The 13,205-nt window shown below is 44.9% G+C and overlaps 2 protein-coding genes across 2 annotated transcripts; one reads left to right on the top strand and one right to left on the bottom strand.

Annotated features, from left to right (window-relative positions):
- Nucleotides 1–2,031: 2,031 nt before the first annotated feature.
- On the top strand, nt 2,032–6,154 carry LOC125981981 (histone deacetylase complex subunit SAP30L). The gene is made up of 4 exons (XM_049742102.2): nt 2,032–2,668; nt 3,510–3,632; nt 3,719–3,817; nt 4,575–6,154. Exons 1-4 carry the CDS (start codon nt 2,483–2,485, stop codon nt 4,707–4,709), a joined length of 543 nt encoding a protein of 180 aa, XP_049598059.1. The 5' UTR covers nt 2,032–2,482; the 3' UTR covers nt 4,710–6,154.
- Nucleotides 6,155–7,028: 874 nt separating this feature from the next.
- LOC125981980 (heart- and neural crest derivatives-expressed protein 1-like) lies at nt 7,029–10,030 on the bottom strand. Its single transcript, XM_049742101.1, has 2 exons — nt 9,509–10,030; nt 7,029–7,901 (listed from the first exon to the last, which is right to left on the bottom strand). The coding sequence occupies exons 1-2, from the start codon at nt 10,028–10,030 to the stop codon at nt 7,803–7,805; spliced, it is 621 nt and encodes a 206-aa protein (XP_049598058.1). The 3' UTR covers nt 7,029–7,802.
- Nucleotides 10,031–13,205: the final 3,175 nt, after the last annotated feature.

Raw genomic sequence — 13,205 nt, forward strand, 5'->3', positions numbered from 1 at the left:
GTGCGGCGCCGCTACGAGCGAGCAAATATCGCAATTCATCTTGATATCCATCACTTGATGCGTCTTTTTATGGCCGTCATTTGTTGCGCAAGAGGCCTCGCCTGGTGCGCTCCTCTTTACGCTCTAAATATATTGTCACGCCTGTCCAACTAATAGCAACACAGATAAATTCTCCTAAACAGCAGGCAATATCGCGCAACGATAAAAGTTGATTGATTCCTGATTCGCGTCGCAGTGCTCTCGTTTGACCACCAGATGGTAATAAAATACTGCATACTTGGCCTCGGGGGACTCCCAGGCTTCACTTTTTTGCGTATTTTTCTTCATGGCACTTGGAATGTCAGTGCTCCCAGGACAGATTAAGATTTTAATAGTATAAGATAGAAACGTTTTTTTTTTATTATTGTTACTGTCATAGAAAAAAAAATGAAAATCGGTATCATAAATAAATGTATAAATATTTATGAGTACATTTATGCTTCACCGTTTTCGATGAGGTGCATAAATAAAGTGGCCACACAAAAGTGTTCCAGCCATCTGAGCATTGCTGAAAACATCGTTTTTGACCTTTCGAAGAAGTCGTGTTTCATTCGAACCAGTCCGTGAAAGCATTCAACAGTCATCGGCCATGTTTTGCATGGATCTCGCCAACATCTTGTCGCTCATTTCTCTTCTCTCTGCTTTCTTTCTGCTCTACAAATGGTGAGTGTTCTGTCTTCTTTAATTTCTTTTTTTTTTTCATCATTTAACCTCCAGAAAAATCTCATTTTGCTTTCCGCTGCGCTCCTTTTGACGGACTGCATTACACAAAGAATCAGCTTCATTTACGCTCGCTCGGCATGTTTGGAGGGAGGGCCACGCTGCTTCTTATCAGGACAAAAAAAAGCATATTGAAAACATCCTGCAGATGGAATCCAGGGCCAGGAAGTCCGCCTTAACCGCTTCATAAATTGCCACTTCCCTAAATATTTATTCCGTCGTGGTGCTTTGACTGCCCGCCGTTATTTGCCGGCGCTTTCACATTCGTGTCAGCACAAGATTTAAGGTCGACCTTCAGATGAACCCTCATTCGGTCTTCTCTGTTTATATGAATACCAAGGAAGAAGAGAAAATGATTCCGTGACCGCCCCCCCCCCCCCCCCCACCAAGACTTTCTGGTGACTTTTAGGATTCATGATGTGATTTGCAATTGGGGAGTCAACTGGGTCAAGTGGCACATGCACACATAAGAAACACTACTGCCATCTAGTGTTGTTGTTGAAGAGGCCATTTTGTCATAAAAGGACGCTTGAAAGAGTGTCGAGAATTCAAACAGGAAGTCAGCCATTTTGCTTTGTGCAACATCCATTTCTAGCTCATTCCACTGCCTACCTTGAGCCATCGAAATGTCAACTATTTCCATGTTATGAATATGACCTAGTATGGTTGGCTTTACCATCTCTAGTCAATCCATCCTCACAGCACTTCTTTGCGTATCCGTCTAATGAACATGGAAATCAGCGCTTTGAAAGTGACGACAGAAATCTTCACGTTCAATCCCAGTATTGTACTTTGCTAAGTGCGTGGTAGTTGTTGTTGTTGTTTCAAGTTGTAAATATGAAATCGAGTGACTGTATCAACGAAAGCTTTTGCAAACGTTTCAACAAAACATGTTGACCGTTTTTGCGGCTCTTTTTCATTTGGTAGACTCTGTCGCCCTCTGTCAGGTCAACGATGGAATGCTAGCATGACGATGTCAACAGACAGAACGCATGCATCTTGCCTGATGCCTTCGTGTTAATAAATGCTGCCTAAACGGTTAACAGAGTAGTTTTATGGTCTGGTTGGTCGAAAATTGCTCTCAGTGACTCAAATGTGTCGTTGAATGTCCCTCGCGTTAATCACGACCGAACATTTGAATAGCCGTGTGGAAAACACCGGAGACATATGCACAGGGAGGTGCCACGACATGATTGGCGTTCATCCTAGCCAATCACAATGCGGCGTTTCCTCGCTAAACCCGCCTCAACCGAAAAAGCGACCAATTGCGGCGAGGGAGGGAAACTTCCGTTACCCCCACTCCAGCACGTCCATCGTAAAACGCGACTGTCTGTCACGATTGAAACGCCAATTTGTTTGCAAAAAAACTTGTGGCGCTCGCTGGGTTTTATTTGAAGCCAACCCGGAGTAGGTCGTGATTGCTGTCACAGGCGAAACGTGGGCGCTCAACGGAATATCCATTCCACCTTGTGCTAACTAGCCGGAGCTAGTACACGTTAGCCGGCCGCGGTCGGGCTGCTCGAATGGCGACAGACAGCAGCAGCAACCGCAGCAGCAGCAGCATGTTTTCGACTCGCTTCGGAGGATTTCGGCGCTAAAAAGTCCTCATTGGGGGAAATCAGCCCGATCCCGACCAGCTCATCCCCTCACCGGACTTGCGCTTTCGTAAGGGATTTAGTGGTGTGTGTGAAATTGTTTTGTTGAGGAAGTGGTTCCCTCCAGGATGAATGGCTTCAGTACCGAGGAGGACAGCCACGACGGGCCGCCCGCGCCGCCCCTTTACGGCCAGAGCTGCTGCTTGATCGAGGACGGCGAGCGCTGCGGCCGCTCGGCCGGCAACGCCTCCTTCAGCAAGCGGATCCAGAAGAGCATTTCGCAGAAGAAACTCAAGCTGGACATCGACAAGAGCGTGAGTGACATTAAAAAGGGGAGAAGAAAAAGACTGCTTTTACTCGCTGGCGGCCCGGCGGGCGGGCCGGCGTTCAACTCCACGCGACATGTTAACCGGTTGATTGACAGCTAATGCTAAGCTACGGCGCTTGGATCGTCTTCAACTCTATGACTTGGTCTTTTCAAATGATGCTTGGCTGCTTTTTGGCAAGGCAAGCTTTATTGGCCTTTGTTGTTTGTGCCGCTCTCTGCTAAACGAGCGAGTTTAGACATCTGTGCTAATGTTAGCCGCTTTAGCTGTTCCCTTAAGTCCAACATTCCGGCGAGGATATTGCGCTACTCTTACAAAGACCGTGCGTGACAAGACCTCCATCCGACGGGTCCCGATGGTCACTCCCTGTTCTTAGCATGTCATGACATTAGGGAAAGCGTAATCAAACATTCCGGGTCCCGTGCTAGACTTGAGAATGACATGCCTGGCAGGGGATTGGCGAACTCTGCAATCTTTAAAAACGTGTCCTCCCTCCATCATGTGTGCCAAGTCATGTCAAAGAAATGGCGTGCGCTGGCTCACGTAATCAAGGTCGCGCCAGGACACATTTGAAAGCAACATTCCAGCGTCTTGCCTAAGTTCACATGCTTCTGTCGTGTGGATTTCCCACTCGGTGAGATTGTTAGCGGAATCTGCACAAAGGCGTATGTGGATGCCCCCCCCCCCCCCCCTTTTTTTTTTTCTCTAAGTGCTGATATACTGCAGATGGGCTTAATGTGCACTTTAGTCAGCAGAGAAACTTTCTGTTACACATTTGCCACTCTCAACTGCACTTTCCCCTCTTTTTTTTCTTTTTCCTCATCTGTAGGTGCGCCACTTGTACATCTGCGACTTCCACAAGAATTTCATTCAGAGCGTGCGCAACAAGAGGAAGAGGAAGACTAGCGACGACGGCGGCGAGTCCCCGGACCATGACGTGGAGGTGCCAGAGGTAAGGTGCTCGCTCCCAAAGCCGAGGTGCCGGATCGCCGTCGGACGACTCCGGTCTGGGGAACTGACTGACTTCCGTCTTCCCAGGTGGACCTGTTCCAGCTGCAGGTGAACACGTTGCGGCGCTACAAGCGACACTACAAGCTGCAGACCAGGCCCGGCCTCAACAAGGCCCAGCTAGCCGAGGTGAGCGCTCATTTGACGACGGCAAATCCGCCCGCCCCGATGCCAAATAGGAGTGAATGAGGTGGAGTTGAAATTCGGTTGACTTGACCTTGTGAGGTTTGCCGTCGGTCCACTTTTCATTTTCATCGTGCTAAAACGCCTCATTATGACCCGAAGCCGCCGCGGTGCCCTCGCCATAGGCCTTTGTCGCTGTAGCCGTCGTTGACGTACGCGGTGTCGCGGCTCCCGCTCGGCCGTAATTGCTCACCGGGAGATGGTTAGCCGCCTTATGAAAACCTCCTGTATGGCGGATGAATGGCACCGGCCGCAAGTTGAATGTTTCCCCAGACTAGGACGTGGCTTTAACGAGCCGCGCACGTCATTAATAACACGCCAGTCGGCGGCTGACAACCAGCCACAGCTGTGCCAGTGTCCCTCCCCCGTTGCGCTTAGCAGCACTGAGTGTTTGTTTACTTCATCGGGGGTTTTTTTTTTTTTTCCTTTCCTGCTAAGCTCAGGGCAGTTGCTCGCATGCACGCTGTCAGGCAAATGTCAAAAACACCTCTCGGCGGGCAGCACATTCAACTCCCCACCTGCTAATGGCCAATCATCTAAATAGATAGAAGTTAAAGAAAGGCAGAAATAGACCAAGTGGACCGGACGGAGGCGTTTTGGGGGACAGAGGCGTGTTGAGCCAAAGAAAAATGGAAGAAGTGATCCGGCTGCGCGTGCTTCCTGCTGTCAAGTCCTTGATCCCCTGTGTCCTGTGCGTCCGCAGACGGTGAGCCGTCACTTCAGGAACATTCCGGTGAACGAGAAGGAAACGCTGACCTACTTTATTTACATGGTGAAGAGCAGCAAGAGCCGCTTAGACCAGAAGGGCGACGGCGGCGGCAGCAAAGCGCTCGACTAAAAAAAAAAAAGAAAGAAAAACGCAAGCGGCCGACGCGACGAGACGAGGACAAACGGCCAAAAACCGGACCCTCCCGCCAAAAAGCACATCCCGGGAGGACAGTCGCAAGCATCCGCCCAAACCTTTGCAACTCAAGCACCGGCCGGGACTGACTCGCGTCGACTTTGCCTACCGTGTGCCGCCAAAAGGCTCACCGAATGACAGAACGACGACCCCTTTGACCTCGTCGGGAACGTCAACGTAACGTACTTCCAAAAATCCTTTTGTTTTGAACTTAAGGACCAGGACCAGACTGCTGACATTTTGCATGTCGTCTTTTCCCCACCAAGATGCGCACTGCGTAAAAAAATTGTTCACGCTGAATGCTAGCACTGACACGGTAGATAGAAGCTCTTGGCCCAGTCTTTAACCCTCCTGTTATTTTGCAGGTTTTACGATAGAAGTATTACATACCGTGGCTTAATTCATGTATGTCAACAACGCCATTGGAATGGTGAGTCGTGTAACTAGCTTAAAAAAAATCCTCATTGGGATTTTTTTTTCAACAACTTCCAAATAATGGGTCAAATTGACCTAGGAACAATTTTGGTTCCTTAGAAACAAATAAGGAGTGTTACATAAAAGCCTTCACCCAAAAGCTTAGTGTTGATTGTTATATGTGAAAAGCTAAAAAAGAAAAAACTCATGTAACGATGCGGGTCAAATTGACCCGTTTAAATAACTTTTAAGCGTAGTGGTTACAATACATTTTTCTTTTTTTTTTTTTGCTACTATCCCACTGCTGACACTTTTTGGTGAATGGGTCATATTGACCCACTGTCAAATTTTCTGGCCTTTTTAACGTAAATATATTGGATAACGTGTCAAACTGACCCAACTGATCACTATTAATGTATCAGGAGCTTAAAAAAACATCTCTGAATTTTAGCACCATGAAAAGCTCCATAACCCGCAATGTCAACAGAGGGCGCTAAAAGTCACAGTTGAATATTTGTCTATGAATTCCCAACAAAATTTGGGGCAACGGTCAAATGGACCCAGAGAACATGATTAGTTTTCCGAAGAAAGCAGCATAAACAGGAGGGTTAAATGCACCCGTGATGAGTGTTGATCGTCGATGCGATGTGATGCGCTTGTTTGTAATCCTAGATAGCTGAAGGCTAGCTTTTCTTTGGCTGTAGTTCTTAAACAACAAAAGTTGAGCAGGCCTTTCGCTTTAGTCCAACTACCACACCAAGAAGGTGTTTGTACACACTTTATTTTGACTCATTTTCCGTTTTGCTGTTGGTTTTCATTGGCATCACATAGCTGATGGACGTCTGTCTGTCTGTCTTCACACATAAGCTGCATTAACCGTGGTCATATTAGAAACCCCACTTGTATTGAAATATGGCTGCTTATTGCTCCTCCTAATGAAACAAATAAATGTACAGGCTTATACGTGACTGGGTGGTTTAACTTTGTACACAAATGAAATAGTATTCAATCTATTCAACTTTCTTCTAAACTCCAGAAGTTGCTAAACACCCCGTTAGCTGACAATATTGATCTCCAAACAATTCCTTGCACCTCATTTACAGGCTTCATGGACAGGTAAGTAAGTACACTGACGCTTGAAGTCAGTCTGATCGCAAATTTGACACGTCACACTTAAACCCAGCAGTGCCGGCAAGTCGCCACTAGGTGACACCCTTGTTCCATAAATACCTCTCTTTACAGGAAACGTGCAAGTTGCAGACCCTTCTTTCTCTCGCTCGCTCGCTCTCTCTCTCTCTCTTTCACCCAAGCAGGTCTCAGTCTGTTGGAACTAGTCCCCTCCGGACGGCGTTCCAGAGCGCGGTAGGCCAAAACCAGCAGACCTAGCGCAGTGCAGTGCAGCGCAGCGCAGCGTCTTTCCCCAGGCTGCCGCTTCGCTCTGATGCGCTCACACGCCCATGTCCCGCTCATAGACATCCATCACTGGGCAATAACATCCTGCTCTCGCCAGCCAGCCAGCCACTTCAACGTGGGTAGTTGTCTGAATGTTGTCAGTCACTTAAATGCAAAAAAACAAAAAAAAAAAAAAGGCTGAGATCAACCGGAGTCAAATTCCCTGTTTGGCATGCCAAACTTGGTCAATAATTAAGCGGGTGAGTAGTTTGACTTCATTTTGGTTTGACCTGGTTCCATTCGAAATGGAGTTGGTTTCTCAGAACTGTTAGGATTAGAGATGATTCCAAGCATATGCATCAAGAAAATGAGCATTTTCTACGGAACATTAGCATTACATTAAGGGAGTAATTTGATGACTCCCCCAAAAGAAAAATACGTCACAAGAAATAACGGGTGTCATAAAATAATATTCATTTATTATATCGTTTCACGTCTAATGTACATTCCAATCCACATTTTGCACAAATAATGATCGACAATTGAAATGGTTATTTTTCTTGTGTTTTGCAAGTTTATCAAGCTGCGTTGAAAGTGAACCACATTCGAGTGCGTCTATTCAAGCGGACAGTGAGCACGTTGAGGTAGATTGTCATTCTTCTTGTACAACAAAAACAATACGTTTACGCATTTTGCCTGAGTATGGCTTCGTGGAAAATACCAGCAATGCTCTCATTTTGAACGAAATTGCGTCACCTTGAAACAAAATCAGCACACCAAAACGACCTACAGTAGACCAAGAAAAAGAATGTGCCAGTACAAACACAACACAACACAACACAATACAAAAGGGGAAGCCCCACAACAACAACAAAACCCTCCAAATAATCAGCTAAATATACCCACATGACATTTCAACCAATAAGACAGCTAGTACACGTGTTGCAATTTAAACTTGAGTTCAAAAATAAAAGAATAATTTAAATGTACCATTTGCCCCAATACATAACTTAAACCGTGATCTTTGCGACACAACAAGAGGGCGGGAGGGATAAACACAATATTCCACATTTGTTAAAACAGCAGGAGAGAACACGAGCGGTCCTTTTTTTTCGGACTAATGATGCATTCACGTATGGCCGTAAAAGTGGTTTTGTGGGGTTTCTTGAGGGTGGATTTGCGGTGTGAGTGTATGTGTGTGTGTGTGTGGGGGGGGGGGGGGTGTCATTGGTTGAGCTCCAGAGCCCAAACCTGCTGCGGCCATCCGGTCCGACCCTTCACCTTCTTCTCGGTACCAAACGAGTCCGGTGCAGGACCTTCGTTCTGTGCGAACCACAACAAGAACATATTTGTAATGACATGACCAAAAAAAAAAACAAAAAAACGCACAAACATCTCACGATAACTAAAAATGTGTTCTACAGCTTTTAGCCTTTTTTTTTTAAATTACATTATTAAAATATATATATATATATATATAGACTAATCAGCCCGTATGAATCGTTTGCTACAAGAAAACTCATTTATCATAATTATAATCTTTATTGTTTAATTTTCTGTATTTATAAAGACCTAATTACCCATGTTGTATACTAAAATATGAAACGTTTTTTTATGATTATTACCACTTGGTAGAAATGCTGTAGGTCTATTTGCCCATGCAATTGGTTTAACACTTGAACTGAGACAACACCTGAATAAACGCATTCACGCCACAGCACATTTAGATAACTGTATTGTATTAAAAAAAAAAATCAAGTATTTAATTCAGTTGTTTTTTTTCTTCTTACAAAGCAATAATGCACGTTGGTCAAATGAGCAGATCAAAATATGTTGATTTTAAAGCAAAGCGTCATTAAAAAGCATCAACTTACAAAGCAGCCAATTAAATTGACAGTACTTGTTGTTTTGACAGCATTTAAATGTCCACACTTATTTCAAGCAAACCTCAATTGATAGCTACTTATTCTTTTCTACATGTGAATCCGCTTTTTCCACGCCATTCCTTTTTTAATACCTCCGTTCTAGATCTTATCGTGCTATTACTAGTTGAACTATCGATAACCTTCTAAAAAGCTGCGAAAAGTTTCATTCGATTTGATTAAATAGTCGATTTGTTATAAGTATCGGATTTTGAACTGCAATATTCATTGATTCGCAACCGTCCATTAAAACGGGACTGACATAGTGTCATGTTCATTTTTGTCACGACACTCACTGAACATAAACTTCAAATTCCATGAATTTAAAATTCTCCCCTTTTTTAGATCACTGGTTTTGAAACTATGTTTTACTTACCAGACTCCAACTGTAAATCAGTTTCTTGAATCCCAATTTCCGTTTAAACGCTACCAACGACAGAATATAAAAAAAGGATTGACTATTGAAACGTCCACACTCACTCCGCCTGTTTTTCATTTTAGATTCCAATTTGTTCCAATTTCATTTCAAATTTTCCAATGTCTTTTTAAAAGACCTTTTTCCCGTGGAAATATTTGCCAAATCATTCAAATGTTGACAAACTCGAATTGAACACACTTATTTCCACGAAAGTGGGACATGTTCAGGTCCAGTCCATTTTCTGATCCCAATTTTCAAGTGAACGGTCTTAAGCAGCTACACGATTTGGTTTCGTGATTTTTGAACACCGGACGCCCTTTGACGCAATTCAATACAATTCATTTCAGATGCAAATGTAGAGACCATCAAATGAAACGCCACGTCAATTTCGCCTCCCCCATTAATTTCTTTCTTTCTTTCTATTTTATTTTCATCCCCAATCAAGAATGCATTTCTTGACAGACTCCAGTTCCGAATTGTCCGATTGAAAGCAAACTTACTTTGAAGCCAGCTCATTTCCCCACTTCACTGAAGTGGCTCTTCGAGTATTTTCCTTTGGCGTGGATTATGCAAAGTGAACGGACACTCACCATCTCTCTTTTCCTTTTCAGATCCCGATTGTCGAATTTCTTAATTTCGGCCTTGAAGCCCTCAGTCTCTCCGGAGTCCTTGGCCAGCACGTCCATCAGGTAGGCGATGTAGCTGGTGGCCAGACGCAGCGTCTTGATTTTGGACAGTTTGGTGTCGGCGGGCACGTTGGGGATGCACTCCCGGAGCTCGGCGAACGCCGTGTTGATGCTCTCCGTCCGCCGGCGCTCCTTCTTGGGCCCGGAAGCCCGCCGCTTGGCCATGCCCGCCTGCAGGCCATCCAGGCGGGCGTGGTCGTGCTGCGAGGAGGAGGCCGCCGCCGCCGCCGCCGCCGGCGTCAGCTCCGCGCCCGCCTGGTAAGGCGCCTGGATTTGGAAGTCCGGAGGCACCTCGCCGTGGTTGAGCACCCAGCTCTGGAAGTAAGGCGGCGCGTCCTGGTGGCAGCGCTGCACGAACGGGAAGGCTTCGTGCATGAGGTGGTGGTGGTGATGATGATGGTGCTGGTAGCCCCCGATCAGGTTCATCCTGGCCCGGCTGCCGCTCTTGCTGCCGTCGCCGCCGCTCTCGGTTGACGTCTCGCTTCTCGACCACTTCCACGAGTCATTCACCGCTCAGGTATTTATTTGTCCAACATGTCGCATTTCAAATGAGGGGAAGAAAGACAAAAACACACACACTCAAAACGAAAGTAATCATTCCACAAAATCGCCACATTTAATTTCCCCGGTGAGGCCCCAGCGGTTGGTCAGAGAAACTTGACCCGGGTGAAGGTGCGAGGCCGCCAGGTTTATAAAGCAATGCGCGTCCAGGAGGGAGGCGGCCAATGGGGTGGAGAGTTGACGAAAGCGGCAGGGAGGGAGGGAGGGAGGGAGGGAGGGAGGGAGGGAGGGAGGGGTTTGTTTGGCAGCTTCTCGACGCGCCTCTGCAGTGACGTCAACGTCTTTTGGATCTGATGATGAAATGCATTTCGTTCATTCAGCCTTTTCAAAGTCAGACATATTTGAAAACATCAGTTTTGCTTTATCATTTCATTCAAAAACAATTTGAAACATCATCTCAAGCTTAAATGTTAAATTTCGATTTTTTGTTTATTGACAGTAACGTCTCATTTTTTCCTCATGATTGAATGAATGCATTATTTGGTGAAGGTCCTGATGAGTTTTGAGGGAGCACTGACTCCTACTCCTGCTCTGCCGTCCGTCCGTCCGTCCGTCCGTTCTCCATCGCGTCGAAAAAGCAAGAGCAGCAGCAGCCAGCAGCAGCAGCAGCAGCAGCAGCAGCAGCAGCACGATCCCATTACATCGCCTGACCTTGACGCTATTTTCAAACCATTTAGGGTCGCAGCTTATCTAAATACAACCATAAATCACGCAGGGTGTGTTTCTTTCGTTCTTTTTTTTCCCTGCATATTCCATAAAAACTGTTCGCTCTCCTTACTGTGTTTACACGGCGCCACTTTGCTGCCTTTTCTTTTAAATAATCAGCTGTCACTACTTCTTGTCGAGGATGTGTGCAATGCTTTCTCTCTTTTTTTTTTTAAATCAACTTTTGGGTGATTCAAAAAATCGTAATTGCCTTTTTTCTTAATTGATTGTCATTAAGTAAAGAAAATGGAAAAAAATATATGAGTAAAAACAATAAAAAGGAAATTTGTAGCGGCATATATTTTGTTAAACACTATATGTCATGGGCAAAGGAAAAATAAATATATGTAATAGGAATATATTTTAGAAAAATTGCAACAAAAGTTTTTAAATTTGCAGACGTTTTATTTAATTAAACATTATGTATAGGAAATACAATAGTAATAATAATAATACGTTTTGTCACTGCATTCCTTTATTTTCACACGTAGCAATGTTTTTCAAATGTGACCATTTTGATCTGAACTGGAGAATTGTACAACTAAAATTTCCGACTACATTTTATGCCGATATTTGGACACAAATGCTTTAGTTGCACCCTTCCTCTTGAAATGTCCGTGTGAACGTTGCGATTGAAAAGTTTTTGGTGACTTGGCCGGCCGACTTGCTGTCAGCCTGAAGAAGTCCATGCGGCCTCCAGAAAGCAAACCTGACACTGTTGATTAAGACGTCCACTACGCAGGCATGAAATCCAAGCCTCTAGCCCCAAAGCATCTCGCCCTCTTTCCCCGAATCGCTTCTTTCAATCTTGAATTCTTAATTCTATTGCGTCAATTCAGTCCAACCACCAAAAACAACAAAGTTCTCTTAATGTTCTTTTTGGATTTGATATCAGACAATGGAGGTGCTGAAAGGGTTGAGTGGCCATTTGGCGCCATGGGAAATGACCCAACTAGGCCGCAAGCAGCCATCTTGTCCGTGTTATGAATTCCCGGCGTAATTGCTTGTGTCGTCACGTCTACTTTTCGCGAGACGCCGATTTTCATAGTGCTTACCCTCAACTCCACATCTCCAAACAAACAAAAATTCGGAGCCTTGATTCAAAGTGTGTTTACGGCTCTACAATACGGCACGCTAGGCTAATTCGACCCAACGGTTTCAATTAGGAACGGCACGGCACGGCAGGGCACGGCAGTGGCTCGCTCGTCGTTCCGGGAAAAAGCGGAGGTCACGTCACGCCGATGCTATCCCTCAGAAGTTAAAAAAAAACCAAAAGGTCAAGTTTCCGTCCCAATGTCGCCATTACATTAGTTAAGACGGGGCGAGTCGAGTTTGCGGAGACGAGCGGTGGCGCCGCTTTGACGGTTGCGGGCGGGCGAGTCAACCACCCAGGAGAAAAGCGGCTGGCTCATCCAGATGTCCAGAAAGTCACAATGGACGACGCTAGCTGAAAATGTCACAAACGTTTTTAGTCAACACTCAGCCGTCCGTCCGTCTCTTTTGTAGTTCGTGTACAATAATGTAGGATTTCAAAATGCATGTCATGATACAATTGGAGCCAAGTTAGCATTATGTCCCCAAATATTTTTTTGTTCCATAAACACGCAAACAGATACAGTAATCCAGTAAAACAGTTTATCGCGGTTTCACTACATTGCGGTACATTGTTTTTTTTCTCTCCAAAAGAACTGAAATTCCAAATCAAACTTCTAAATTGAGGAATTATGGCACGAAAGTTGCCCACACGCCAGCAGAAGGTAGGGAGTGCCCACACAATTGCAGTGCGTACACTTATACCTTCTTATATTTTTTTTTTAATAACAAGAGTTCTAAAAACATATTTACAGTGTTGTACCTTGTTATAGAAAAATTGTTATAATAATGAAAGAGTTCTAAAAACATACTTACAGTATGTAGACTTGTACCTTGTTATTAAAAAATGGTTAAAAATAATAAAAGCTGTTGTGAAAATATATTTACAGTATGGGTTAGGAATTCTGCATGTTACTCAGCCGTTCTTTGATTTGAGGGTGGGTGCCGCCTTACTTTGAAGGCCGTTTTCAGCCGATACCACTTCCTGTTTCACGTTCGCGTACGTAATGTCGGTTACAGTGGTGCAGCAGTCTTTGACGATGTAAGTGGGTCTCCTAACGAGAAACGAACGATCACATGGGTCTCACCTTTAGGACAACGTAGTATTGCTCCAAATGTTGGTTTACATTCCTTTAGAGATCCGTTTTCGTGTGTTAGCACAATCGCGAATTAGCATCTTTCCGCTAATTCGTTAGCCTGCCCAGTACTTCTTGTTAACATGTTTCACGCTCACACGTATAAT

Source organism: Syngnathus scovelli, chromosome 15, assembly GCF_024217435.2.
Source record: "Syngnathus scovelli strain Florida chromosome 15, RoL_Ssco_1.2, whole genome shotgun sequence".
Taxonomy (NCBI): domain Eukaryota; kingdom Metazoa; phylum Chordata; class Actinopteri; order Syngnathiformes; family Syngnathidae; genus Syngnathus; species Syngnathus scovelli.

Bases quoted from the DNA above. Each gene is read 5' to 3' on its own strand.
- LOC125981981 (XM_049742102.2), top strand. From the start codon at position 2,483: ATGAATGGCTTCAGTACCGAGGAGGACAGCCACGACGGGCCGCCCGCG. The intron at 2,669-3,509 runs GTGAGTGACATT...CCTCATCTGTAG, and splicing joins AGCTGGACATCGACAAGAGC to GTGCGCCACTTGTACATCTG. The intron at 3,818-4,574 runs GTGAGCGCTCAT...GTGCGTCCGCAG, and splicing joins ACAAGGCCCAGCTAGCCGAG to ACGGTGAGCCGTCACTTCAG.
- LOC125981980 (XM_049742101.1), bottom strand. From the start codon at position 10,030: ATGAACCTGATCGGGGGCTACCAGCACCATCATCATCACCACCACCAC. The intron at 7,902-9,508 runs GTGAGTGTCCGT...TGGTTCGCACAG, and splicing joins TGAAAAGGAAAAGAGAGATG to AACGAAGGTCCTGCACCGGA.